This window comes from Sciurus carolinensis, chromosome 1 (genome assembly GCF_902686445.1).
Source record: "Sciurus carolinensis chromosome 1, mSciCar1.2, whole genome shotgun sequence".
NCBI classification, from domain to species: Eukaryota; Metazoa; Chordata; class Mammalia; order Rodentia; family Sciuridae; genus Sciurus; species Sciurus carolinensis.
Genome location: NC_062213.1, coordinates 195,542,364 through 195,566,895, shown reverse-complemented (window position 1 = coordinate 195,566,895; position 24,532 = coordinate 195,542,364). Strand labels below are relative to the sequence as shown.

Here is a 24,532-nt window from a genome sequence, read left to right as displayed (position 1 = left end):
TCGGCCGGGGCTGCCGGGAGCAGGGAGAGCTTGAGTTCAATCCAGGCCTCCCGCTGCCGTGGCGGCCCGGGTGGAGGCCTGTGCGTGGGCAGAGCCGCCTGAGACTCAAGGGAAGGCCCTGCTGACCCTGGGGAGTTCTGCAGGTGAATGGCCCCAGGGAGCAGGAGAGTGGGCCTTTACACTGCCCCCCATCAGCCAGCCGCTGGCTGCACGAGCCCCAGGGAGCGGGGGGCTCTCTGGGCAGGCAGACCCCAAGGGCACGGGCCGCGAGGGCTAGGCTGGCAGCCCTTGTTGGTTCCCGAAAGGGGAGCTGAACAGCACAGCTCCCAGGAAAATAACTCGACCTCTCTGTGCCTCCGTGTTCTTAAATGCAAAGTGGGTTGCAGAGACCGGCTTCGTGAGTGTGCCGATGTGTTAAATGAGATGACACTCGGAGCCAGAGCAGGCGAGCCAGGCAGAAGCTGCTCCACCAGCCTTAGCCAGCACTGACCCAGGAGAGTCGCACTCCAGCCGGGGGAATCTGGCTCCCTTGGCGACAGCCTCTGAGTCCCCACTTCACCTCTCTCAGCTTCTGCCGTACGATGCAGAAGGTAACGGCACCTGCCTCAGAGGTCGGCCGGGGAGAGGGACGGACACGGGAGAGGGCCTGGCACCCGCAAACCCTCAGCGACGTCAGCTCTGGGATTGTAACCGTAGCACAAGCCCCCGCACGCTGTGGGGGCATCGGGGAGGCACGGGGTGTGCGCAGGGCTGATGTAGGGGTGACTGAGCGGGTGAACGTTGCTTAGGGTCAATGTATATGCAGCGACGGCTCAGGGCCAAGGGCAGAGTCCCGGCCTGCCCGGAGAAAGTCTTGGATGAAGAGAAGCAACTCTGAGCAGGAGCAAAGGGGTCCAGAGCATGGGCTCTGATTCCTGTCCGTCTCTGCCACCAGCTGTCCAGCTGTGTGATCCTGGATCAGTTACTCCACTGATCTGTGCTTTGGACTTTAAAAAAAAAAATCTGTAAAATGCTGGCAGTAATGACAAAACCCCTATCATGGGGTGGTTGGAATGATTAACTAAGTGAGCCCAGGACAGCACCTGGCACACAAAAGGCACTGTGAACACACTGTATTTTACTGCGTAATTGTGCACATTTTATACCATTTTTTTCTTTTTTGCAAAAAAGTGGGGCATGACCATCATGTGAAGTTTTTTTTTTTTTTTTAGTTGTGCTGGTATTACTTAAATATCACCTATTACTATCCCATCTTTGGGGCAAATTAGGATGTCGGGAGCCTCGTGAATATACATTAATGTGGTGGCGATGATCACGTGATGAAATGCGTTATTTCCTTCGTGCCCACGTGAATTAATAAATATCTAAGTGAAGAGCCAGGACAGCAAGGGACCAAGGGCAGGCGGGTGGGGTGGGGGGCTGGAACTGCTGCGGACAGGTCGGCCTCTGGTTGGAATACGTGAAAATCAACAGCAGCGATGACAGAGTGACAGCTGACAGTCCCCACGCTGAGGGCTTCAGCGTGGTGCTTTGTTGGATTCTCACCCAGATCCCACAGGGCGGGGAGGTAACCTGCGCCCCCAGTTAGAGATGAGCAACTCCAGATCTGGGGACATTAAGTGACTGTTCTGGGTTCCCACCTACATCTCCTGGAGCCGGGTGGCCACACTCACCCACTGAAGAGACCAACCCCGTCTAGTGACTCAGTTGCTGAGTTCCACCATGTTCTGGTCACTCACTGGACCCGCTGCTTTGCCCTTACTGACAGTACTGTGAGTGCCTGGGCTGCAGAGGCTCTCATGTCCCCTCCTCAGAAGGGACAGAGCCTCAGCTGGGATCTGGGCTTCCCACTCCTGGTCCAAAGCTCCTCCTTCAGCGGAGATCAGCACACTATAGCCCTGCAGGCCAAAGCTGGCCCATAACTTGCTTTTATAAATAAAGTTTTATTGACACACAGACACCTGCACTCCATTATAGACAGCATACGGCTGCTTTGGGGCTACAGCAGTAAAACTGAGTACCTGCAGCGACCCAGGCCGCTTGACAGCATGAGCCTAAAGCTCTGACCCTTGGCAGAGGAACTGGCTGACTCTGCTCTAGCCTGCCCAGAGCGATGGTTTTGTTTGTTTGTTTCTTTTAATAAATAGAATTGCTGTAAGGACCAGATACCTTCAGCACAGAGAAGTAAACATCGTAGAGATTTGCTTTCATGTTCCGCGAGGACAAAATCCACCAGAGGGTTTTCTGAAGGTAACTGAAAGCGACATCCTGTTTTAAACCACATCAACCTGCGGCAGTAACGGTTTCCTGAATTGGACCGTTCAAGAGGGAAACGCCCCAAGGCAGGGCCCCGGCCACGCAGCGCCTGGGCCCAGGAGGAGACTCAGGATGCAGCTCACTCCCCCATGCCCTCCGGCTGGTGCCCAGAACAGGATTGGCTCCCTGTCCAGGGTCATCAACATCTGCTGAGGAAGGAAGGCACCCAGCGCTCTCCCTGGCCACGCACTGGACCCCTGGGTGGGGTTACCAGGTGGGCTCCTCAGGCTAGGGAGGCTTCTGGGAGATGGAGCCTTCCAGACCTGGCCCAGGTCCAGGCCACAACCAGGAGCGTGCTGGCCTTCTGCAGGGGGTCAGGCCTGCTTGGGGTCAGAAGATCTGAGAGATTCTCTGACCCCTAGACAGAGGATGGGGCTTCCTTACTATTGATTATTGCTATTTTGATGGAGCTGGGGGCCAAACCCAGCGAGAGCATGTACTTCATCATCAACAGTGAGAACAGAGACTCACTGGGCAGCAGCTCTGGGATGGCCAGCAGGGGCTACCAACTCATCCTCATCACGAGCACCTCCTTGGACGGTGGCGCAGTAGGTGTGGGCGGTTTCTCTGCAGCAGAGACCCCTGATCCCCTTCTTTCTGGCCAGCAGAACCCACCTCTCATGACGGAGGTTGAAAATGGCAAACACCTTTATTTTTTCCCAGCCTCCTTGGTAGCTTGGGCATGTGACTGAATCTAGCCAATGACACAAAATGAAACCTTCTTGGGGTATTCCAGAGAAGACGTCCTCTCCGCCCTCCTTCCTGCCTTGAACCTTGTCCTGTGAAGGTGTGATATATGGAGCTGCAGCAGCTATTTTGTGATCAGGAGAGGAAGGCCAAGAGAACCCTAGAGAAGTCACCCAAAAAACCTTTTGAGGTACCCCATGAATCCTGGAACTACCTATTTTGTAACTTCTTGTTAAGTGAGAAGAATAAAACTCCTACTGTGTAGATTTCTTTTAGTACTGCATTCCATTCCTTATAGTCAAAATACCCTGACTGGCAGGAATAAGTTCCAGGGCACCTGGGGCAACAAAAGTAGAACCCAGAGTTAGTGAGCAACCATTACCATTCATTGAGCACCTACTATGTGCTACCTACACCATCTCATTTAATTCTTGTAATCGCCCTGCAGGATGGGTATAAACATTCCAAATGATGAGGAGACTGAGGCTCAGGGAGGCTCCAGGTCACGTTCAACTGGCAAGTGGCAGAGTCAAACGCACAGGGAACGCCTCCTTGCTTATGAAGCGCTCAGTCACCTACCCTCCTCTTCACCAGCCTTTACTGGGTGTCTTGGCCACACCGAGCAGGGTGCAGGGTCCAGGGACTCAGAGATGAGCAAAGTGGCTCCTGACTTCAGGAGCTCTGACCGGAGGGTGGCAGGGGAGTGTGGTGACAGCGAAGGATAACTGGTGGGGGCAGGCTGGGAGGGCTTCCTGGAGGTGACCCCCAGGGAGGCGAATGGGGTCAAGTGCTCAGTCCAGTGGAGGGACAAAGAAGAAAAACCCAAGTCCCCGAGAGCAAAGGCCCCGAGCAGCCTGCTCCCGAGGGCCACCGAGGGGGAGGGCTGTCAGATGCAAAACTCGTCCCGTGTCCCCCAAAGGCTGCGCCCTGTCCTGCAATGACGTTTCTGGCCTCCTGCCCTCTGCTCCCCGCCTGGGCCTTTAGCCCCTGTCTCTGCCCCCCGACGTTCAGCCAGCTCCCGTCAGCGCCTGTCTCCCGTCCCTCTGTGCCTCCCTCTGACGTCAAACAACTCCACCGCCGAGCTGTCACCCTGCTCCTGCGACACCCTGTCTGAGCCCGTCGGGACACGTCCCATGTCTCTCTGCTGCCGCCATGGCCTGCCAGGCGGTCGCCCCACTGTGCGTAAGCACCTGGGGGGCAGCGGCCAGGCCCTGCAGCCCGTTCCCTGCAGGAGCAGGCGGATCTGTCCCCCGTGGACTGTGACCTCCTGGGGGGCGCGGTGCGTGTGCCGCTCATTCCATTTGCATGCCTTCCAGGTGCTGCACGCTGTAGCTGGCGCACAGTAGGTGCTTAAAAATGCCTGTGGAGATGTGAGCGAGTGGGCGACGGGACGAGGGCTGAGCCCTTGGGGGCGGGGACACCTGCTCCTCCTCGAGCCCCCGGTGTGGTGGCTGCGCGCTATCAATCGCGGGGAGCAGCTGGGCCGTCCCTGCGGGACCCGAACTCACCTCTGCTCAGGCTCTGGGAACAGCTGGGACAGGGAGATGCCACACAGGGCGGCATAGGCGAAGCGGTTGGCCTCCGTCAGCTCGCGGCCCAGGGGCTGCTGTGGCTCCTCTGCGGCCGGCGCGGCCACCCGAGGCTGCCTCTGGCCTGGCCTGGTCCACTCGGCCATTCCCGGCCCTGCAGGAGAAGAGCCCAGTGAGAAGTGCTTCTGGGGTGGACCAAGGCCACCCGAGAGGGACACAGAAATCTCACACCATAAAGGAAAAGGCGGGTCCACGGGGCTGCGAGGGACAGAGGCTCCGTTTGCCACCTTTAGGCGGACGCGCCCCAGACTCCGTGACAGGCGCACCAACAAGGGCTTTGTGTCCGCCGGGTGCCAATGAGTCTGTGCGTCTCCAGGAAAAGAAAGCACTCGAATTAAAAAATGGCCCAAAAACCTGGACAGTGGCTCTGTCAAGGACAGCCCAGGGCCAGCGAGTGCAAGGCCAGGTCCCTGCAATCACTGGCCAGCAGAGAAACAGGAATGAACGTCCGCGGGCTACCGCCACTCACCCCACGGAAACCAGAAAGAGAGGCTGGGTCCCCTGATCATGCCCCCAGGGAGCGCGCTCAGGACGGCCATCCGGACACGGTCAGACGTGTCCAGGAAGCTAAACGCAAGGCTGCCCTGCGCCCCGGCAGGCCTGTGCCCCGGAAATCAGGGCTTCTGTCACCGAGAGACAAGTGCCCCATTGCCTGTGGCCACCTCCCGCACAAGCCAGTCGGCTCTCGGCCTCTTCAGACTCCATCCAGAGTTGTCTGACCACAGGTGCAAAATATTAGAAAAAATAAGTGAATCGTCACTGAAAAGGTAGAGACTCCCTTCCCTGTCGCTATTCCCTAATCAATATCGTGTAATCACTATTTACACAGCACCTCCACTGTGTTGGGCATTAGAAACAATTTAGAGATGATTTAAAGTATACCTTGAATGTGCACGAATTTTGTGTAAATGCAGAACCATTTGATCGAAGGGACTTGAACATCAGTACATTTGGGCATGTGTGACTGGTTCTAGAACCAATTCCACATGGACACTGAGGGACAATCCTAGTTCCTACATGGAAACCACCCCCAGGCCCACCCATGGGAGACTGTATGAACGGTGCCATATCCATGTCATGGAATACTACACAGCAATGAAAAAGAGTGAACTCTGGCTCAAATCAGCACAGATGTAACCCAAGGACAACACAATGAGAAGAAAGCCATTCTTGAGAGACTCCATCCCAGAGGATCCTGTTGATATGAAGCAGAAGAACAGGTACAGCCTATGTGCGGGGACAGAAGGCAGAAGAGGCCACCCGGGGGAGGTTCTGGGTGATGGAACTGTTCTCCACCTTAGCCTGTGGTGGTTGCACGTGTGTGATCGTATCTAACAATCGCTGAGCTGCACACTCCGTCGCGTGCACTCCACGTTACACTTCCATTAATGAAGGAGACAGGGAAGGAGTGGGGGCTTCCTCTTCCCCTTCCTCCGGCAGAGGAGGAGGGAGCGGGTGGAGAGGTAGGGAGCAGAGAGGCCAAGTCAAGCAGAGACAGGCGCCAAGGCCAGGAAGGGCCAGGCAGTGGCTCCCAGGAAGGTATAGAGAAGGGCGGGCGCCAGCCCGGGTCAGACGGTCCTGGGTGCGAATGTAGCTCCTCCTGGTGGAGGAGCCCGGGCAGCCTGCCTCTTGGTGCTTAGATTTCTTTGCCTTTAAATGGAACCATGCACGGCTCCCCAGAGAAGCTGCAAGCAGCAGATGACCCAGCCCACGTGTGCTATACTTAGGACAGGGCTGACATGTGGCTTGCTCGCTCGCGCTTCATAAATGTTAAAAGAAGCGAATGTGGGCTGGTCGCGGTGGCGCACACCTGTGATGCCAGCGGCTCCAGAGGCTGAGGCAGGAGGATCGCGAGTTCGAAGTCAGCCTCAGAGGCCCTAAGCAACTTGGAGAAACCCTGTCTCTAAATAAAATAGAGAAAAGGGCTGGGGATCTGGCTCGGTGCTTAAGCATCCTCAGTTCAATCCCTAGTGTCAAAAAAACAAATGCATGAAAGAATCAAACAAATAAAATGTTTAGCTGGCGCCTGTCAATCACACGTCACCTGTGTGTGGGAAATAATAGTAACAGAAGAGTGAGTCTCCAGGTAGCTTCCAGAAGCCTTGGTCTTGGACGAGGGGTAGCACTGTTGATCCCTCTTGTTCTGGGGCTTCTGCGTCTTGGACTGCACAGCTGCTGGGTCCTCCAGCTCTCCAGCTGCAGACGAACGTGTGGACTATCCAGCTTCCAGTCATGATTGTTTTTAAAAAGTTTACATCCGACAGTACCTGGAGGTTTGATTACACGTGGCTGCCGCCATTTTGAGACAACAGCCAGGCCCAGTAGGAACCCTGGCCGGAATAACTGAGCCCCGTCTCTAGGATCCCTCAGCCCGACCGATCACTCCCTGCCTCTGGGGCCCTCACATCGACTGACTGCTCCCTGCCGCCAGGAACCCCAGACCAACTGACTGCACCCTATCACTGGGACCCCAGACCGACTGATTGCACCCGGCCTCCAGGATCCCACAACCACACCAAACACACTGGGCCCCCAGGACCCCTGCCTGACCAACCACATCCCGCCTCCAGGACCTCCAGCTGACCACGTCCACACCCTGAGCTGCAGCTCCCCATTTGCCAACACATTTGGAAGCCAGAGCAGCCATCTTGGATAATCCTGGAAGCCATTGCAACCATAATTAGGTGGGGCAAATCCCATCCTGAGACACCTGCTGGAGGCTTGAAGCTCATTGTCAGGTACCTCTCATGCATCAGGCTGCTGAAGACAGGGAGGTTATCGCGTTCCCTCTGGCCACAGAGAGAGACACGACAAATGTCTGAAGCTTTGGAAGTTTATTATGCACAGTCCCTCTCCTACACTTCTCTTACTCCCAGCTTCTACGCACTCCCAGCTTCTCTTCTCTCAGCTTCTTCTTACTCCCAGCTTCCGCGCACTCCCAGCTTCCAGCTCAGCTTCAGCCTTCGCCCCCCTACTCTCCCACCCACCAGGCTTATATACACTTCAACCAATCAGGGGAGAGTACACGAGGTAAACGCGGACAGCTGCAAGCATAGGATAGGTACACGAGGGGGGCATGCTCTAATCACATCGTTAACTAGCCAATCATTGGAATTCGCTGGTTGTTTACTGTATAGCTGGCCGCTTTTGGCTCAGAGTCAGGCGCCATCTTGACCATGCCCAAGGCTGGGGGTCCCGGAAACCCCGACAGGAGGTTTCATTACTATATGACTGTTATACAGTAGATTTTCTTTTCTCTCCTTTTTAAAAACATTTTTTATTTCTTTACTTTTCTTGCTTTCTTTTTCTTTTGTTTACCTGTTCCCTCAGAGTATCTTTCTCCCTTTTTTGCATGCTAACATCCAATTTCTTTTGATTACACTCTCACCCTTTCTATTTTCTAGAACTTCTGTATATTCTTTTCTTATCCCATTAACAGCCACATTCTACATCCCTCTGCATCCTCTTTGTCCTCCATTAGAAACTGCAGACCTTATTGCAAATCTGTTTGTTTTACCAAAGATAATATTTGAACTCATTTTGTTTATTATGACAATTTTGTTATTGTCCCCATAGGGGCTATTTGGTGTGGGATTGCATAGTGTCTGATTTGGGCACTGCTAATATTGATCTCCCCTTAAAGAAAGGGTTTTGGAAACCTATAGGGCCACTATAAGCCTATCGGGGGAAATCTGCAATACCCCAGATCTGCACTGCTAGAGGGGAAGATACATGAACAACATGAAAAAACAAGGGAAGAAAATGATCCAAACAAATCTAGATTCTATATTAATAGAATCCAATGACAGTATGTTAGAAGAAATGTCAGAAAAGGACTTCAAATTATACATGATTAAGATGATTCACGAAGCAAAGAATGAGATAAGAGAGCAAATGCAGGCAATGAATGATAATTCCAATAAGCTGAAAGAGCAAGTGCAGGAAGCAAAAGATCATTTCAATAAAGAGATAGAGATTCTCAAAAAAAAAAAAAAAAAAAAAAAAACAACCAAACGGAAATCCTTGAAATGAAGGAGACAATAAACCAAATAAAAAACTCAATGGAAAGCATCACCAAAAGACTAGACCACTTGGAACACAGAACCTCAGACAATGAAGACAAAATATTTAATCTTGAAAATAAAGTCGCCCAAACAGAGAAGATGGTAAGAAATCATGAACAGAATCTCCAAGAACTATGGGACATCATGAAAAGACCAAATTTAAGAATTATTGGGATTGAGGAAGGCACAGAGATACAAACCAAAGGAATGAACAACCTATTCAATGAAATAATAGCAGAAAATTTCCCAAACCTGAAGAATGAAATGGAAAATCAAATACAAGAGGCTTACAGAACACCAAATGCACAGAATCACAACAGATCCACACCAAGGCACATTATAATGAAAATGCCTAACATTCAAAATAAAGACAGGATTTTGAAGGCCGCAAGAGAAAAGCATCAGATTACATATAGGGGGAGACCAATACGGATAGCAGTCGACTTCTCAACCCAGACTCTAAAAGCTAGAAGGGCCTGGACCAACATATTTCAAGCTCTGAAAGAACATGGTTGCCAAACAAGAATCCTATACCCAGCAAAACTAACCTTCAGATTTGAAGATGAAATAAAATCCTTCCATGATAAACAAAAGTTAAAAGAATTTACAAATAGAAAGCCTGCACTACAGAATGTTCTCAACAAAATATTCCATGAGGAGGAAATGAAAAACAACAATGGAGGTCAGCAAAGGGAGGAACTACCTTAGAGAAAAACCACTCAAAGAAGAAACCAAGCCAACTTAAAAACCAAAAATAAGCCAAATGACTGGGAATACAAATCATATCTCAGTAATAACCCTGAACGTTAATGGCCTAAACTCATCAATCAAAAGACATAGACTGGCAGAATGGATTAAAAAGAAAGACCCAACAATATGCTGCCTGCAAGAGACTCATCTCATAGAAAAAGACATCCACAGACTAAAGGTGAAAGGATGGGAAAAAACCTACCATGCACATGGACTCAGTAAAAAAGCGGGGGTTTCCATCCTTATATCAGATAAAGTGGACTTCAAGTCAAAATTAGTCAGAAGGGATAAAGAAGGACATTTCATACTGCTTAAGGGAACCATAAATCAGGAAGACATAACGATAGTAAATATTTATACCCCAAACAATGGTGCATCCCTGTATATCAAACAAATCCTTCTCAATTTCAAGAATCACATAGACCACAACACAATAATTCTGGGCGACTTTAACGCACCGCTGTCACCACTAGATAGATCTTCCAAACAAAATCCAACCAAAGAAACCATAGAACTCAATAACACAATCAATAACCTAGACTTAATAGACATATATAGAATATACCATCCATCAACGAGCGGATTCACTTTCTTCTCAGCAGCACATGGAACCTTCTCGAAAATAGACCATATGTTATGCCACAAAGCAGCCCTTAGGAAATGCAAAAAAATAGAGATACTGCCTCGAGTTCTATCAGATCATAATGGACTGAGAGTAGAAATCAATGACAAAATAAAAAACAGAAATTACTCCAACACCTGGAGACTAAATAATATGCTATTGAATGAAACATGGATAACAAAAAACATCAGGGAGGAGATTAAAAAATTCTTAGAGGTCAATGAGAACGATGATACAACATATCAAAATCTCTGGGACACTATGAAAGCGGTACTAAGAGGAAAATTCATTGCATGGAGCGCATTCCAGAAAAGAATGAAAAGTCAACAACTAAATGACCTAACATTACAGCTCAAAGCCCTAGAAAAAGAAGAACAGAATAACAGCAAAAGTAACAGAAGACAGGAAATAATTAAAATCAGAGCTGAAATCAATGAAATTGAAACAAAAGAAACTATTCAAAAAATTGACAAAACAAAAAGTTGGTTCTTTGAGAAAGTAAACAAAATAGACAAACCCTTAGCCACACTAACACAGAAGAGAGAGAAGACTCAAATTACTAAAATACATGATGCAAAAGGAAATATCACGACAGGCACCACTGAGATACAGAACATAATGAGAAGCTACTTTGAAAATCTGTATTCCAACAAAATAGAAACTACCAAAGACATTGACAAATTTCTAGAGACATATGCTCCTCCCAAACTGAACCAGGAGGACATACACGATTTAAACAGATCAATATCAAGCAATGAAATAGAAGAAGCCATTAAAAATCTACCATCCAAGAAAAGCCCAGGACCAGACGGATTCTGTCGAGTTCTACAAGATCTTCAAAGAAGAACTCATTCCAATACTTCTCAAAGTATTCCAGGAAATAGAAAAGGAGGGTACCCTACCAAACTCATTCTATGAAGCTAATATGACCCTCATACCCAAACCAGGAAAAGACACATCAAGGAAAGAAAATTTTAGACCAATATCCTTGATGAATATAGATGCAAAGATCCTTAACAAAATATTGGCAAACCGTATCCAAAAACATATTAAGAAAATTGTGCACCAAGATCAAGTGGGGTTCATTCCTGGAATGCAAGGATGGTTCAACATTTGTAAATCAATAAACGTAATCCATCATGTCAATAGACTTAAGGATAAGAATCATATGGTTATTTCAATTGACGCAGAAAAAGCATTCGACAAAATACAACACCCCTTCATGCTCAAAACACTAGAAAAAATAGAGATAGTAGGAACATACCTGAATATTGTAAAGGCTATTTATGCTAAGCCCACGGCCAACATCATTCTTAATGGAGAAAAACTGAAACCATTCCCTTTAAAAATGGGAACAAGACAGGGATGTCCTCTTTCACCACTTCTATTCAACATTGTCCTCGAAACTCTAGCCAGAGCAATTAGGCAGACTAAAGAAATTAAAGGGATATGAATAGGAAAAGAGGAACTTAAGTTGTCACTATTTGCAATGACATGATTCTATATTTAGAGGATCCAAAAACCTCCTCCAGAAAACTTCTAGACCTCATCAATGAATTCAGCAAAATAGCAGGCTATAAAATCAACATGCATAAATCTAAAGCATTTTTATACGCAAGCGACGAAACATCTGAAAGGGAAATGAGGAAAACAACTCCATTTGCAATAGCCTCAAAAAATAAAATACTTGGGAATCAATCTAACCAAAGAGGTAAAAGATATCTACAATGAAAACTACAAAACATTGAAGAAAGAAATTGAGGAAGACCCTAGAAGATGGAAAGATCTCCCATGTTCTTGGATAGGCAGAATTAATATTGTCAAAATGGCCATACTACCCAAAGTGTTATACAGATTCAATGCAATTCCAATTAAAATCCCAATGATGTACCTTACAGAAATAGAGCAAGCAATCATGAAATTCATCTGGAAGAATAAGAAACCCAGAATAGCTAAAGCAATCCTTAGCAGGAAGAATGAAACAGGGGGTATCGCAATACCAGAACTTCAACTATACTACAAAGCAATAGTAACAAAAATGACATGGTATTGGCACCAAAATAGACAGGAAGATCAATAGTACTGAATAGAGGACGCGGACACAAACCCAAATAAATACAATTTTCTCATACTAGACAGAGGTGCCAAAAATATGCAATGGAGAAAAGATAGTCTCTTCAACAAATGGTGCTGGGAAAACTGGAAATCCACAAGCAACAGAATGCAACTAAACCCCTATCTCTCACTCTCCACAAAAATCAACTCACAATGGATCAAGGACCTTGAAATCAGACCAGAGACCCTGCATCTTATAGAAGAAAAAGTAGGTCCAAATCTTCAAATTGTTGGCTTAGGATCAGACTTCCTTAACAGGACTCCCATAGCACAAGAAATAAAAGCAAGAATCAATAACTGGGATAGATTCAAACTAAATAGCTTTCTCTCAGCAAAGGAAACTATCAGCAATGCAAAGAGAGAGACTACAGAGTGGGAGAATATCTTTGCCACTCATACTTCAGATAGAGCACTAATTTCCAGAATATATAAAGAACTCAAAAAACTCTACACCAAGAATACAAATAACCCAATCAACAAATGGGCTAAGGATATGAACAGACACTTCACAGAAGAAGATCTACAAGCAATCAACAAACATATGAAAAAATGTTCACTATCTTTAGTAATAAGAGAAATGCAAATCAAAACTACACTAAGATTCCATCTCACCCCAATTAGAATGGCAATTATCAAGAATACAAGCAACAATAGGTGTTGGAGAGGATGTGGGGAAAAAGGTACACTCATACATTGCTGGTGGGACTGCAAATTAGTGCAGCTACTCTGGAAAGCAGTGCGGAGATTCCTTAGAAAACTTGGAATGGACCCACCATTTGACCCAGCTATCCCACTTGGCCTATACCCAAAGGACTTAAAATCAGCATACTACAGCGATACAGTCACATCAATGTTCATAGCTGCTCAATTCACAATAGCCAGACTATGGAATCAACCTAGATGTCCTTCAATTGATGAATGGATAAAGAAACTGTGGTATATATATACAATGGAATATTACTCAGCTATAAAGAATAATAAAATTATGGCATTTGCAGGCAAATGGATGAAATTGGAGAATATCATGTTAAATGAGATAAGCCAATCTCAAAAATCCAAAAGACGAATGATCTCACTGATAAGCGGATGATGACATGTAATGGGGGGAGGGAGGGGGGCAAGAATAGAGGAAGGAGGGACTGTATAGAGGGAAAAGAGAGGTGGGAGGGGTGGGGGGGAGAAAAAATAACAGAATGAATCAAACATCATTACTCTTTGTAAATGTATGAATATGCAAATGGTGTGCTGTTACTCCATGTACAAACAGAAACAACATGTATCCCATTTGTTTACAATAAAAATAAATTAAAAAAAAATAGTAACAGAAGCTCATCGACTGTGGTTTTGTTGGTTTCTTTCTGCAGCGCTGGGAGGTGATGCTGGGCATCCAGGCTGAGCCCACCCCAGCCCTGGGGCTGTGACTTTAACACAGATGGTCTCAGTCAACTCTATGAGGCAAGCAGGACCCTGGGGCCAGCTTGCAAATGAGGAAGCAGGCTCAGAGAAGAAGTGACATTCGCCATGCAGCCGGTAAATGGCGGACTGGCAGAGCCATGCCAGAGACCCGGCTGGCCACCACCTGTTTTAAAAGGCTGTTGAATTGCCAGGAGCTTTCTGGTCAAATAACCACACCCCACGCTGTTCTTGGTCCTAAGTTTGTTACCATCCAGCTGAGCAATAGCATTTTTTTTTTTGTTCTCAAAATATTACTTGTGTAGAGGAGTTAAGATAATAAATAATTTTATTATTTTCAAAATAATTCTGAGGTAGCTAAAAGCAACAAATCAACATTTCTTTTTTACAGCAAGTAAGTAACAGTTGGCCAAGCACTTTCCAATCCCTTTAATTCTCACTAGTACCAGGCAAGGTTAAGTAGGGCACAAACCATTATGAATCCCTCCTTCAAGTGAGGAATAGGCACAGAGAGGCCAAGCAATTTCCCCAAAGTTGCACAGTACGTAATTGATGAGATCCAAAGCAGCCTTTTGACTGTGCACCTTGAGTTCTTGCCTCTATATCAGCACAGGGATCCTCCCTCTCCTGTTTCAGGTGGAGACACTGAGACCCAGAGAGGTTAAACCTTGCCCAAAGTCACCCTGGGAAACTGATTTCCCATGGCTTGGTCAGGGTGGATTTCCCTGGACTGGAGGATCAGCCCAGAGCACAGGGGTAGAGAAAGGGATGGCCTGAGCCAGAGCTGAGGCCACCCCAGCTGAGGCAGCTGCACAGCGTCAGCAGACTCGGCAGTTTCCACTCCACCGGAGCCACGCCCCACAGCATCTGAGGACTGTGGTAATTGCACCAATTACCAGAGGAGCCCGAGTGGTGTTTTCTTGGGCTGGTGTCTGGGGAGCCCCACGCCAGTTCCCAGTTTAAGAAAAAAAACAGCCTTCGATCAGAGAAGTGTGACCCGGCTTGCGCAGGGGACACTGGGACCTGCTTGGAGCACAGAGAGCTCAGCTCAGGCCAAATCCACCCCACACTACACTCTAGGCCCCCCAGTGCGGTTCCACACAGTAGCCCCAGCGACCCTTTTGGAGCGTCTGTTAACCCAGCCACCTGCCTGCTCACGGGCCGCCAAAGCCTTCCCACCAGGACGGGTCTAGGAAGCTTCAGCCCCAGCTGTCTCCTCCCTGAGCCTCTGGCCTGCTGTTCCCTGGCCTCCGCATCTGGGCACAGCCTGAAAGTGGTCTCCCGAGAGGCCTTCCCTGACCCCCAGGCTAAAGCATCTCTGCCTCTCTGTCCCGCACCCTGTTCTATGTGTCCCCCGGCTTTCCAGGCAGGCCTGGAGTACGGCAGGCATCCCACGGATGGCTGTTGGAAGAACGGAGAGGAGGCGGCCCCGTGGAAGGCCTCGCCTGGGCCTCGGGCAGGTCGGGGGACACAAACGCCGTCCGGTGCCCTGCTCTCCGGTGCCCTGCTCTCCGGAGGCTTTTCTGGGGGAAGACAGGCAATAACACGCCGACACCTCATGACCCAGGAATTAGGTCACTTGGTCACCATCACAGAGGTGGTGGGTGGTGGAACCAAGACTCAGGCCCGCAGGAGGTCTGGCTGCAGGATCTGGGCTCCGCGCAGCCCCGAGTGCACAGGGGAAGCTTAGCCAGGGAGGACACCCAGCGCGTGCGCCAGAGGCCTGAGTGCAGAGGAGGCGGGACCCGGCCTGCCTGCCCCGGCCTGCCTGGGAGGCTGGAGGGAGCAGGGCGCTCCCGCAGAGGAGGCAGCCGGAGGTGACAGACCAGCAGGACAAATGTTGCGACACAGGCCATGGAGGGACCTAGAGGGGCGCTCGAGCCCCAGACTGGGTCCTGGGAAGGGGACGGACGGTCAGGCTCAGACGGAGCAGCAGACGAGAGTGAATCAGACAGGGCGGGATGGGCAGGAGGGGTGTGTCCCGGGCAGAGGGGAAGCACCTGGCAGGACCTGGAGGTGCAAGTCATGCTCTTGAAGAACCACAGAGATGCCCAGCATCGCCAGGGCGTGGACAGCGGGTGGGCGTGGGGGGCAGGGAAGGAGTGCGGGACCCAGACATCCAGGCAAAGTGCTTACACTTGTCTGTGACGGTGGCAACCGGGCAGGGAGCAGAGTAAGGGGAGGTGGGGCCTCCCAGGACTATTTCTGCACCTTCCTGAGTCTATAATTATTTAAAAATAAAAGTTAAAATAGTAGGATGTCTGTGTAGAATTTGACAGATATTTTCTTAAGGCCTAAGAAAATCACAAACATTGACCACTCCTGCAAATTAACCTGTTACTAGCTTAATAAAGATGTCCTGGTGCCAGGCCCCTTGCCACCTGGGACTAGGACAGGACGGACAGACGACTCCTCTGAGGGAGACGTGCCAGCCAGAAACACGCAAGCTCTGGAATAAGACACCAAGGAAGGGCGAGGGCGCTGAAGGAAAGGGAAACCTGAAGCGATACTTACTGAGGTTTCCAGGAACAACCGTGGGCCTCCCCTCTGGCCCAGTCCAAAGGCAGGCTGCTCAGCTTCTGGATGGTTCTTCGGAGAAATGTGCAAATTGCCTTGCGGGAGCAAACCAGAAAAACCAGCCTCTGGGTCCATAGGGTGTGGGGCCTGGGAGAGAGAGGGAGCCAGTCAGCTGCAGAGCCCGCCCTGCCGCCACCCCTCTGGGTCTTTGTCCCCGGGTCCCTTCTCAGGGTCCCTTCTGGGGGCCTTTCTCAGTAGACAGCCCCACCTACCGAGCATTGGCCCACAGCCCTGGCACTTACCACTTACCAGGGCACCTGGCTTAGCCTGGGCACGCCGATGCTTTCCACATCCGTATTTCCGTATTCTGGTGCCCAATTTTGTCTTGCCAGAGAGGGTGGCCATAGGACCCGAGGCCCACACTGGCTTTCAGGCTTAAGTGAGCCCGAGACGCCCAGGGCTCTCTCCCTGAAGGAACTCATTCCCACAGCCAAGATTCCGACGGGGATGTTAGGGGACAGACAGATGCGGATGGAGGGGACACCGAGGTGACAAGAATAATTTCATAAAACGGGCCCACGGTGCTGACCCCCACATGCTTTCTTTTCTAGGAAGAATTTACCTGCAGCCCTGCCTGGTCTGTGGACAGGCTACGTCCCCTCCTCAGCAAACGACTGTTCCCTGCAGGAGAAACGCAGGCCCAAGGTAACGTTGATAACGGGAAAAACCCGAGTTACCCTGAAGCGGGAGACTTCTGCGACCAGATCCCGAACCTCTGGGAGACGAGGGTAGTTCCTCCTCACCATAAAATCTGTAGGAGGTCTGCTTAGGAATCTAATTAGAACCAGTTGGCACGGCCAACGCGACCTAGAGTTGCCACGGCAGCAGGGACTGGAAAGTCTGAGGTCCCCCTGCTGTCAGTCAAAAGTCAAGAAGGGGACCTGGGCGGGACTCTCTGGAAATTTCTCTGAGATCCCCAAGAAAACTGGAGGGCAGGAGAAGCACGTTGTCCCTCTCTTCTCTGACAGGACCCACTCTCTCCCTTGAGCATGTCCCCTTTCCCTTTCTCCATCCCTTCAATAAACTCATTCCTATTACTCTGAGTGACATGTCTGAATTCTTTTTGACTTGGTTGCAAGAACTGGGGTTTGAAGAGGGGGTCTTCTCAGTGCCTCAGTTTCTCAGAAGACCCCATCTCCATAACAGTAAGGGACATGAAACAGGCCAACACTCTGGAATTACCCAAGGGCTGCACCAGGGCCCCAAACCAGGGCACCTCGAAATAATGAGAACAAGCTCCTCCCCAGCTGTCTCTGAAAGGTTATAGCAGAGATATTTCTGTATTTTCACATTTTCTGCCATACATACATATTTGTTCTGAAGTCTCTAAAAGTTATCTCTGAGTGTCTCCATCTGCAGAGAAGGAGCAGGGAGGCCACGGGTCAGGAAGTGGGCAGAGGCAGGAGGGAGGATGGATGGATTCTGGATTATTTTAATTTTTTTCTTTACGTGTTTATGTTTTGTGAATTTTTGTGAATTTTTAATAGTTGAGTAATTAACAATTTTAAGATCAGAAAAAAACAGATACGACTTTAAGTGACAATATGGTGTGCCGGGGCTGGCCCACACCGGCTGGCGAGGATCCAGCCCCCCTCCCAGCTCAGCTCGGGGACACTGGCTGGCAGTCTGCAGTTGGCACACTGGGCACACACCCCAGGAACTGGCCAGTGCTACCCCTCGGGGTTTGTTCTTTTCCTAGAGGGGTGGGTTACCAGCATGCCGATGTAATTCCTGTTAAAGGGCCACAGGGAAATTCGTCCAAATGTTCACGATCATTGTCTCTTGGTGGTGGTGGGGGGTGGGGATTAGAGGTGATTGGTTTTTGTTTCATTTTTCTGTAATTTTTGCATTTTCTGCCAAGAGGTTATCAGTGGCTTTCATAACGGAAAAAGATAATGAATTAAAAATCATTCTGCCTCTCCTAGAAGGGGAGTGTTTTAGAAGGTCCTGGTCCATGTGGCCAGCCAAGCCAGTGGGCTGAGGACATCATGATGGATATAGTCCTGTTATCTGTTAGTAGTGACACGAGTGGCCAGGCTGGAGGGAAAGACCTGGTGGGATGGAGGCCAGAGCGCCAGCTCTTTGGACTGTCTGTTTGGATGGGTGGGTCCCCCACTCTTCCAGCTGAGGGGTGTGGGTGGCTGTGGGGGAGGGAGGGGCCTCCACCCCTTGATCTGATCCAGGGTCCAGCCCAAGGTTAAGATGGGGTTCTCAAATGCATCTGAAAGGCCACACTGACTTGAGAGTGCTGGGTCCTGGGACAAGAGAAAGGCCCTGCGGTCCGGCCAGCAGGACTCTGTGCACAGGGCTGGTCCCGCAGCATGCAGGGCAGGGGTCTTGTCCCCCCCAGGCACTGTGAGGACACCCAGGAACTCCACGAAAGGCCCACATTGACCCAGAAGAACACTGACCACTGGGAACGAGAACCACCACGCCCACAGCCAGAAAGCAGGGCCCAGCCCCAGGGTGGACGGGACTGTTCTGGAACAGACCTCTGTCTAGCCAGTCACGTCCACCACCAGAGAACGCGCTGACCGAGCCTTCTGTCAGCGGTGGGGGTGGAGAGTCATTCCACAGCCCCTGTCCTCCTCCACAGGCGTCCACGGCGGGGCTCAGGGACAGCCGCAGAGCGTGCCACCAGCAACCCGCGGGACCTCTTCTCAGCAGATGAAAAAGTCTAAACTCAGCACGGAGCGGGAAGCCAGAGAAAGTCAACATTGTCCTTGCAAAGTCACTGAAGTTTTCCTTAAATCTGCGTGACCTGGGTCTTCAGGAGATCACATGCGAGAATGAATTCCTGTTTTTCCAGCCGAGGCCTCCCCACCCGCCCCAGCAGGCGGTGCCGGTCAGGGTCAAGGCGAACGGTCTGTGTGGGGGGCAGTGGGCAGTGTTCCTCCTTCTCTCCTATTTCTGGTCACAGTTGAATTTCTACACGATTCTGCAGTGCAGTCAATAACGAAGAGAGAGATGGCTCCCGTGTCTTGGCAGCCGGATTATTGTTCCGAGGGCAAGACAGGGAAGAGCCCAGCTGGCATTCAGCTACAGCGCCGTCCTCAGGCCAGAGACTCAGGTGGTAGTTGAAAGGTAAAGCACACACACACACACACACACACACACACACACACACAGACAATCGTGAGAAGCTTCCGGAAGGGAGGATTCCAGGCCAGCCCGGTTTACCACCTCCCGGCCCGTCCTGGCCCCAGTTCGCAGGAGAGAAACCCGTTCAGCCGGCACCTCTATCTGGAGGTCCAACTGCAAGCCAGAGGTCAGTCGGCGAGACATCTCTGGAGGTCTCCAGGGAAGAACCCAGAGTTCTGGCCAGTCACATGGCACAGGCAGGAAGAGAGATGGTGGCCCAGAAGGAGGGTTGTCATCCCACCCTCACTTCAGCAGCCTGCGGGGTGGACAGGAGGGTAGGACAGGGTGGCGACCCGTCTGCAGCCGTCAGGGTGGACTGCCAGGCTCCCCTCCTCCTGGGGGGCACCCTGGCACAGGCCACTGCACCTCTCCTGTGGGTCACAGCAGGGCCCCTCGCCAGTCCCCTGCCCTCGGGCTGTGCCAGTCATCATGTCACACCGGGGCAGTGCCACCTCAGACCCCATCAGGTCATGCACCTCTTCTGCTCCGAACCCTCCAACTCTCTCACCCAGCCCAAGCCCTGGCCAAGACGGAGAGGCCACCACGGGTGACTGGACCTGGAGCCCCTGCCCTCTGCTCTCTCTTGCACTGTTCCAGCCACGGTACCCTTGCCCTTCCTGACCCCACTGGGCACGGGCATCATGGCCGATGCACTGGCTGCTCCCCAGGTCACATGGCAACTCCTTTCAGTGACTTCACGGAAGCCACTGTGCCCCCAGCCTCCCGTCCCACGCTTTGCGCCTGTGGCTCTGCTGCGTCCACACCACCTGTCACCGTCTGACACGCTAAACCGCTTCCTGGTCTTTGCTCATGGCTTGTCACGACTGCCCACGTGTTCGAGGACAGCAGGCACCTGTGCCCGTTTGCTGACTGAGCGGTGGCTTCCACTTGAGATAACTGAGAAATGATCCCCGAGGCAAGAAGGGAGGGGATGATACAACTGTCCACGGTCTGCTGGACTCACTGGTCTCAAAGGGCCCTGCAGAGCCCCGGGGGCAAGAAGAGATGCAGACCCGATTACCACAGTGAGTGAACGATCCGGCGACACCCCTTCTGGATTCACATCGAGGATTGAAAGCAGGTGTTCAGAAAGGTATTCAGGGGAGCGCTCACCAGCACCGAGGCCAGAGGCCGCCAGGTGCCCGCGGGCTGGGAATGGATACACAAAACGTGGCGCAGACACACAACTGGACAACATTCAACCTCAAAAAGGCAGGAAAGTCCAACCGGAGATAATGAGTGAAGACATTATGAAATAAGCCAATCAGAAAAAGAGATGGCACCGTCGCCCTGTATCTAGAGAGATGGACTGTCCAGAGGCAGGAGGGAGAAAGGTGGCCTTGGGGCCTGACCGGGGAGGGGAGTCAGGGGCTGTCATTTAATGGGTATAGAGTTTTGGATCGGAAAATCGGAGAGTTCCTGGAGCCCAGTGGTGTGAATATCCTTAACACGGCTGAACCATACGCACAAAACTGTGATGGTAAATTGCTTGGGATGTATTTCATCACAATTTAAAAAATCTAAATTTTAACAGCAAATACTTTCTTAGCCACATGCTGGGCCTTTGGGGGCTTCACTTCCTTTCTTCTCAACAATCTTTTGAGGCAGGGGCCACCACCCCCATTTTACAGGTGGGGTCAGAGAGGCCTTGAGGTCAAGGTCGCCGGATAGGTAATGTGGTATCTAAACTTGAGCCTGGGTCTAGCCCGAGGCAGCCACCCTGACTCTCGAGGTACTTGGGGAGGTCCACTGAGGCGGCCCCAAAGACTTCACACACCATTTGAAAACCACCAATTTGATGAATTCCCCTAGTCCCCAGCTGTCCCCTGGCTCACGCCCTCTTCTTGGCCAGCCCAGCATGGTGGTGATGGCCTCGTGGGTGCCCTTCCTACTTTCTGCCACCTTCTAGCTGTCCTCAGCCCAAGCGCACGCCATTGCTCCGGCTCACACGGGTTCCCACCCTGGGCCTCGCCTCCTTCTCTTCTCCAGCTCTGGGTCCAAGTGGCACCTACTCTCAAGATCCTATTTGGAAGAGACCACTGTCCCCATGTGACATGGGACAAAACGGATGCTCACCAAAGTGGCGTTTCCACCACTGGCAACTGGCAGCCCCACAATGCACATGGAACACAGACCTCAAGTTCTTCGCTCTACTAAGGGGACTCAGGTGCCTACCTGGACTTGTCCGGCTAACCCTGGGACAACACCCGGCAGAGAAGGCGCTCAGTGAATGAATGCGGTGCCGCCACAACGGAGAAATGACAGTACAGTTTTACATAATGACAGCTCCCCAGTTCCTCAAGCGGTACTCCCTGCAGGTGGCTTTCATTACGGAGCGCCTACTTCAGCCAACTCGAACCCGTTCCTGCAAGTCATGCTGGTGTTCGGGGACAGCCGGACATCAATCCCAGCAATGAGTGTAAAATTCCGCCCTGGGCTCAGCCTCTGACTGTCTTCCTGGACTAGTGGCCTGGGTCATTTGCAATGCAAATTTGGGTTGGGCTAAAATCTGAGGAACCAGGAGGTGCTCAGTGGGAAGAGAGATAGAGAGGCCACAGCCAGGGAAGCACTCTGAAGGCCCGAGGAGGTGGGGCAGAGAGGCCTCTAGATAAAGTGCTCAGAGATGGGCTGGAGGTGGCGGCCAGGCATGGCTGCGGGGCCTCATGGTCCAGGTTATGGGATTTTGCTCTTTGCCCTAAGTAACCGGGAAGCCACAGAGGTCTGGCGGCCAGGCCCGGGACAGCTAAGGGGAGGGCGGGCTGGATTCCCATAGCAGCCCCTGCTGCCTGCTGTAACGCATTCAAGACAGGAAGCCCCCCCCCACCCAATGCCATCTGCAGTTTGTTAATTAGCACTGTTTACAAAGCACTCAGGGCAAATGCAAGGCCTTGATAATCAGCCAGCAAAAGACATTCCTCAGGTCCCCTATCTGCCAGCCCAGGTGGCTGGTCCTGCCTTTGTAGCCCGTGGTACCCATCCGGGAAAGAGATGGTTTCAGGCTTAAGAAATTCTCCAGGCTCCAAACTTCATGGGAAGCAGAGGCCGAGCTGTGGCAACCCAAGCAGTCAACTGCACCCACCCCACCACTCCGGGGACCTTGGGCCTAAAAGTCAACAGACTCCCAGAGCACCAGACACTGTCCTGTGCCCTTGGTGGCTTCAGGTCCTCTGATCCTCACGACAACCTTGCGGATGGGTAGCTTATAAATGAGGACCTTGAGGCGCTCCAGAGAGTGGGCTTGCTCAGGGCCACTCGGGAAGTCCCAGGCCAGGAGCCAAGCCTGACGCTGTGCCAGGTGCAGGACGTGCCAGGTTGCAGGACGGCAGTGCTAAAAGGCTGGTGGTGGGGGGGGTTCCGTTTCTGGAGCCAGGAGGGAGCTGGGCCTCCTCACCTCCTCAGCCACCCCCACCTCTGCCTCTGGGAGCAGTAACAGGTCACCGGAGCCTCTAAAGAAATACACCCTAGCTTAGGCCACAGGTGAGGCTGGGAGGCAGAGCACCTGCTGAGTATGCAGGGCCAGGCTCCATCCCATCAGAAGAAAGGAAGAAACGTATCACACGCCTGCTTCCATCTGAGGAAGGCCACACTTTGCCCTGGGTTTCATCATTTACAGAGCATTTTACAGTCTCATTGGTGCGATGAGGTATTATGATCCCCATTGTATAAGAAAACAGAGGCCCAGAGAGGTAGAGGAAGATATCCAAGGTCACAAAGCTAGGAGATGGCAGCACCAGGTCTGTAGCCCGAGTCTCCAGGTTCTGTAGGGCTCCCTTTGGACCACTCTCTACTCACCTACCTGGCCCTCCAAATCTCTGGGAAGTGGGAGAGCTCAGGCCAGTAGAAGCAGCTGGAAAGAGGCCCTTGAAGGCCAAAGGCTCAGAAGGCTTGCCGCTGTCCTATCACCCCCTGAGGCTGTTCCATCTCCTGCCCTCTTTGTACAAAACTCTGGTGGGGAAGGTTCCCTTGGTCTCTCCTCTCTGGCCAGCTGTCCCTCCCCAGACTGAAGGGTGGTGTTTTATCTCACCCTCAGAGCGTGCTCCTGAGCACAGGGCTCCTTTTGTTCACTGCTGTATCCCCAGTGCCTAAGCAGTGCCAGATACACAGTAGGTGCTCAATAAATGGCTGGTGAATGAATGAATGAGTGGATGTCCCTGAAGTGTAAAGCGTTTCACGTTTTCTGCAGTGCAAGGAACACTGCGGAGAGAAGCACAACATTCCCTGGAGACAGTAGGCTCTACCAACTAGCGTGCCCCCAGGGGAGGGCACAGACTGGACACAGGAGAGAGGAACTCTGGGCCAGGTTCTTATCCTCTTCTCCATCACTTCCTCCTTCCCTGACTCAGTTTACCCAGCTGTAAAATGCAAAGTCAGGAGCGGTAAGTCCCCTCCCTCGTGTAACTCCGGGGCGAGAAGCCACGCCTCCTGCGACTTGGGGACCTGAGAATATCTCCAGGCTCCCGGGATCCCCTTGGCGCTCTGGGTCTGGGGGCTGCTGTGGGCCCAGGGGCTGCACCAGCGGCCTTCCCACCGTGCCCGAGGAGGCCCGCGAGACCGGGAAGCCCAGCAACTGCGTGACCTTGGGTGGCCCCTCCTCCCGCGCCCCGGTTATCAAGGGAGCGGCGAGGCGACCTCTAAAGGGCGCTGGATCAGAAGAGGACGCCTGGGCGTTCGCCGGTCGCAGTGTCCCCACCTGCCACCCGCCCGATCTCCAAGGGCACTTCCGGCTCCGAAAGCCGCGTAGCCCCGCAGCCGCGTCCGCGTCCGCGCGCCGCGCTCAGGGCGCGGGGGCGGCGCCGGGAGGCGCGGGGCAAAGGCCGGCCGGCGGGGCGGGCGAGGGCCGGGCGCTTACCTGGGGCGGCGGCGGCGACGGCAAAGGCCGCCCGGCTCCTCGGGCTCCTCCGGCTCTTCCTGGCTCCTCCCGGCCCCTCCCGGCCCGCCCTCGCCGGTCCCCGCCGCCCCGTGCCGGCCGGTCCCGTCCCGTCCTCCCGGATCGGCCCCGGGGACGCGCGTCGGGGGCGCGGCCTTCCGGGCTGGGCTCGCCCACGAGGTCCCCACCCGCCACCCGCCGCGACGGGGGTGCAGCCTCAGGAAGTGACGGGCCAGCCCGCCGCGCGGTCCGGGCGCTGAGCGTTCGCCCTGCGGGAATCGGGACCGCGGGCTCCGGAGACGGGCTCCGAGGTCGCGCCCTGTGCTGCGGAACTGCTGGCCGGGGGTCGGGTCCGGGGAGCGGGGAGGCCCCGGGGCCACTCGGATGCTTG

At 52.1% G+C, this 24,532-nt stretch overlaps 1 protein-coding gene across 3 annotated transcripts in view; it reads right to left on the bottom strand.

Annotated features, from left to right (window-relative positions):
* The window catches only part of Tmco4 (transmembrane and coiled-coil domains 4), an 86,223-nt gene extending 62,009 nt beyond the window's left edge, over positions 1–24,214 (bottom strand). The window contains exons 1-4 of one of the 3 annotated variants that reach the window (XM_047549761.1): positions 24,124–24,186; positions 16,696–16,754; positions 16,071–16,220; positions 4,512–4,686 (exon numbers count right to left, since the gene is read on the bottom strand). In XM_047549761.1, coding sequence (XP_047405717.1) covers positions 4,512–4,678 — 167 coding nt within the window. In that variant the 5' untranslated portion in view covers positions 4,679–4,686; positions 16,071–16,220; positions 16,696–16,754; positions 24,124–24,186. Of the gene's footprint in view, positions 1–4,511; positions 4,687–16,070; positions 16,221–16,382; positions 16,407–16,695; positions 16,755–24,123 lie in introns of those variants that run through there. The other 2 variants (XM_047549755.1, XM_047549763.1) reach the window with 2 other exon arrangements.
* Between the last annotated feature and the right edge of the window lie 318 nt (positions 24,215–24,532).